This window comes from Caretta caretta, chromosome 2 (assembly GCF_965140235.1).
Source record: "Caretta caretta isolate rCarCar2 chromosome 2, rCarCar1.hap1, whole genome shotgun sequence".
NCBI lineage: Eukaryota > Metazoa > Chordata > Testudines > Cheloniidae > Caretta > Caretta caretta.
The window spans coordinates 40,441,717-40,444,568 of NC_134207.1; the positions used below are offsets into that span (position 1 = coordinate 40,441,717).

At 50.4% G+C, this 2,852-nt stretch overlaps 1 protein-coding gene across 1 annotated transcript; it reads left to right on the forward strand.

Moving 5' to 3' along the window:
• On the forward strand, positions 1-2,168 carry LOC142070741 (uncharacterized). The gene is made up of 2 exons (XM_075124719.1): positions 1-913; positions 1,502-2,168. Exons 1-2 carry the CDS (start codon positions 298-300, stop codon positions 2,041-2,043), a joined length of 1,158 nt encoding a protein of 385 aa, XP_074980820.1. The 5' UTR covers positions 1-297; the 3' UTR covers positions 2,044-2,168.
• Positions 2,169-2,852: the final 684 nt, after the last annotated feature.

Here is a 2,852-nt window from a genome sequence, read left to right on the forward strand (position 1 = left end):
TCGAATTTAGCAGCGTTAAATCGATGTAAACCTGCACCCGTCCACACAATGAAGCCCTTTATTTCGACTTAAAGGGCTCTTAAAATCGATTTCCTTACTCCACCCCTGACAAGTGGATTAGCGCTTAAATCGACGTTGCCGGCTCGAATTTGGGGTACTGTGGACACAATTCGATGGTATTGGCCTCCGGGAGCTATCCCAGAGTGCTCCATTATGACCGCTCTGGACAGCACTCTCAACTCAGATGAACTGGCCAGGTAGACAGGAAAAGAACCGCGAACTTTTGAATCTCATTTCATGTTTGGCCAGCGTGGCAAGCTGCAGGTGACCATGCAGAGCTCATCAGCAGAGGTGACCATGATGGAGTCCCAGAATCGCAAAAGAGCTCCAGCATGGACCGAACGGGAGGTACGGGATCTGATCGCTGTTTGGGGAGAGGAATCCGTGCTATCAGAACTCCGTTCCAGTTTTCGAAATGCCAAAACTTTTGTCAAAATCTCCCAGGGCATGAAGGACAGAGGCCATAACAGGGACCCGAAGCAGTGCCGCGTGAAACTGAAGGAGCTGAGGCAAGCCTACCAGAAAACCAGAGAGGCGAACAGCCGCTCTGGGTCAGAGCCCCAAACATGCCGCTTCTATGATGAGCTGCATGCCATTTTAGGGGGTTCAGCCACCACTACCCCAGCCGTGTTGTTTGACTCCTTCAATGGAGAAGGAGGCAATACGGAAGCAGGTTTTGGGGACGAAGAAGATGATGAGGAGGAGGAGGTTGTAGATAGCTCACAGCAAGCAAGCGGAGAAACCGGTTTTCCCGACAGCCAGGAACTGTTTCTCACCCTAGACCTGGAGCCAGTACCCCCCGAACCCACCCAAGGCTGCCTCCTGGACCCAGCAGGTGGAGAAGGGACCTCTGGTGAGTGTACCTTTTAAAATACTATACATGGTTTAAAAGCAAGCACGTGAAAGGATTACTTTGCCCTGGCATTTGCGGTTCTCCTAGATGTAGTCCTAAAGCCTTTGCAAAAGGTTTCTGGGGAGGGCAGCCTTATTGCGTCCTTCATGGTAGGACACTTTACCACTCCAGGCCAGTAACACGTACTCGGGAATCATTGTAGAACAAAGCATTGCAGTGTATGTTTGCTGGCATTCAAACAACATCCGTTCTTTATCTCTCTGTGTTATCCTCAGGAGAGTGAGATATAATTCATGGTCACCTGGTTGAAATAGAGTGCTTTTCTTCAGGGGACACTCAGAGGAGCCCATTCCTGCTGGGCTGTTTGCCTGTGGCTAAACAGAAATGTTCCCCGCTGTTAGCCACAGGGAGGGGGGAAGGTTGAGGGGGTAGTCACGCGGTGGGAGGAGGCAAAATGCGACCTTGTAACGAAAGCACATGTGCTATGTATGTAATGTTAACAGCAAGGTTTACCCTGAAAGAGTGTAGCCACTGTTTTATAAAATGTGTCTTTTTAAATACCGCTGTCTCTTTTTTTTTCTCCACCAGCTGCATGTGTTTCAATGATCACAGGATCTTCTCCTTCCCAGAGGCTAGTGAAGCTTAGAAAGAAAAAAAAACACACTCGCGATGAAATGTTCTCCGAGCTCATGCTGTCCTCCCACACTGACAGAGCACAGACGAATGCGTGGAGGCAAATAATGTCAGAGTGCAGGAAAGCACAAAATGACCGGGAGGAGAGGTGGCGGGCTGAAGAGAGTAAGTGGCGGGCTGAAGAGAGTAAGTGGCAGGCTGAAGACAGGGCTGAAGCTCAAATGTGGCGGCAGCGTGATGAGAGGAGGCAGGATTCAATGCTGAGGCTGCTGCAGGACCAAACCAGTATGATCCAGTGTATGGTTGAGCTGCAGCAAAGGCAGCTGGAGCACAGACTGCCACTGCAGCCCCTCTGTAACCAACCGCCCTCCTCCCCAAGTTCCATAGCCTCCACACCCAGACGCCCAAGAATGCGGTGGGGGGGCCTCCGGCCAACCAGCCACTCCACCACAGAGGATTGCCCAAAAAAAAGAAGGCTGTCATTCAATAAATTTTAAAGTTGTAAACTTTTAAAGTGCTGTGCTTAAAGTGCTGTGTGGCATTTTCCTTCCCTCCTCCACCACCCCTCCTGGGCTACCTTGGTAGTCATCCCCCTATTTGTGTGATGAATGAATAAAGAATGCATGAATGTGAAGCAACAATGACTTTATTGCCTCTGCAAGCGGTGATTGAAGGGAGGAGGGGCGGGTGGTTAGCTTACAGGGAAGTAGAGTGAACCAAGTGGTGGGGGGTTTCATCAAGGAGAAACAAACAGAACTTTCACACCGTAGCCTGGCCAGTCATGAAACTGGTTTTCAAAGCTTCTCTGATGCGTACCGCGCCCTCCTGTGATCTTCTAACCACCCTGGTGTCTGGCTGCGCGTAACCAGCAGCCAGGTGATTTACCTCAACCTCCCACCCCACCATAAACGTCTCCCCCTTACTCTCACAAATATTGTGGAGCACACAGCAAGCAGTAAGAATATTGGTTTCGCTGAGGTCTAAGCGAGTCAGTAAACTGCGCCAGCGCGCCTTTAAACGTCCAAATGCACATTCTACCACCATTCTGCACTTGCTCAGCCTGTAGTTGAACAGCTCCTGACTACTGTCCAGGCTGCCTGTGTACGGCTTCATGAGCCATGGCATTAAGGGGTAGGCTGGGTCCCCAAGGATACATATAGGCATTTCAACATCCCCAACAGTTATTTTCTGGTCTGGGAATAAAGTCCCTTCCTGCAGCTTTTGAAACAGACCAGAGTTCCTGAAGATGCGAGCATCATGCACCTTTCCCGGCCATCCCACGTTGATGTTGGTGAAACGTCCCTTG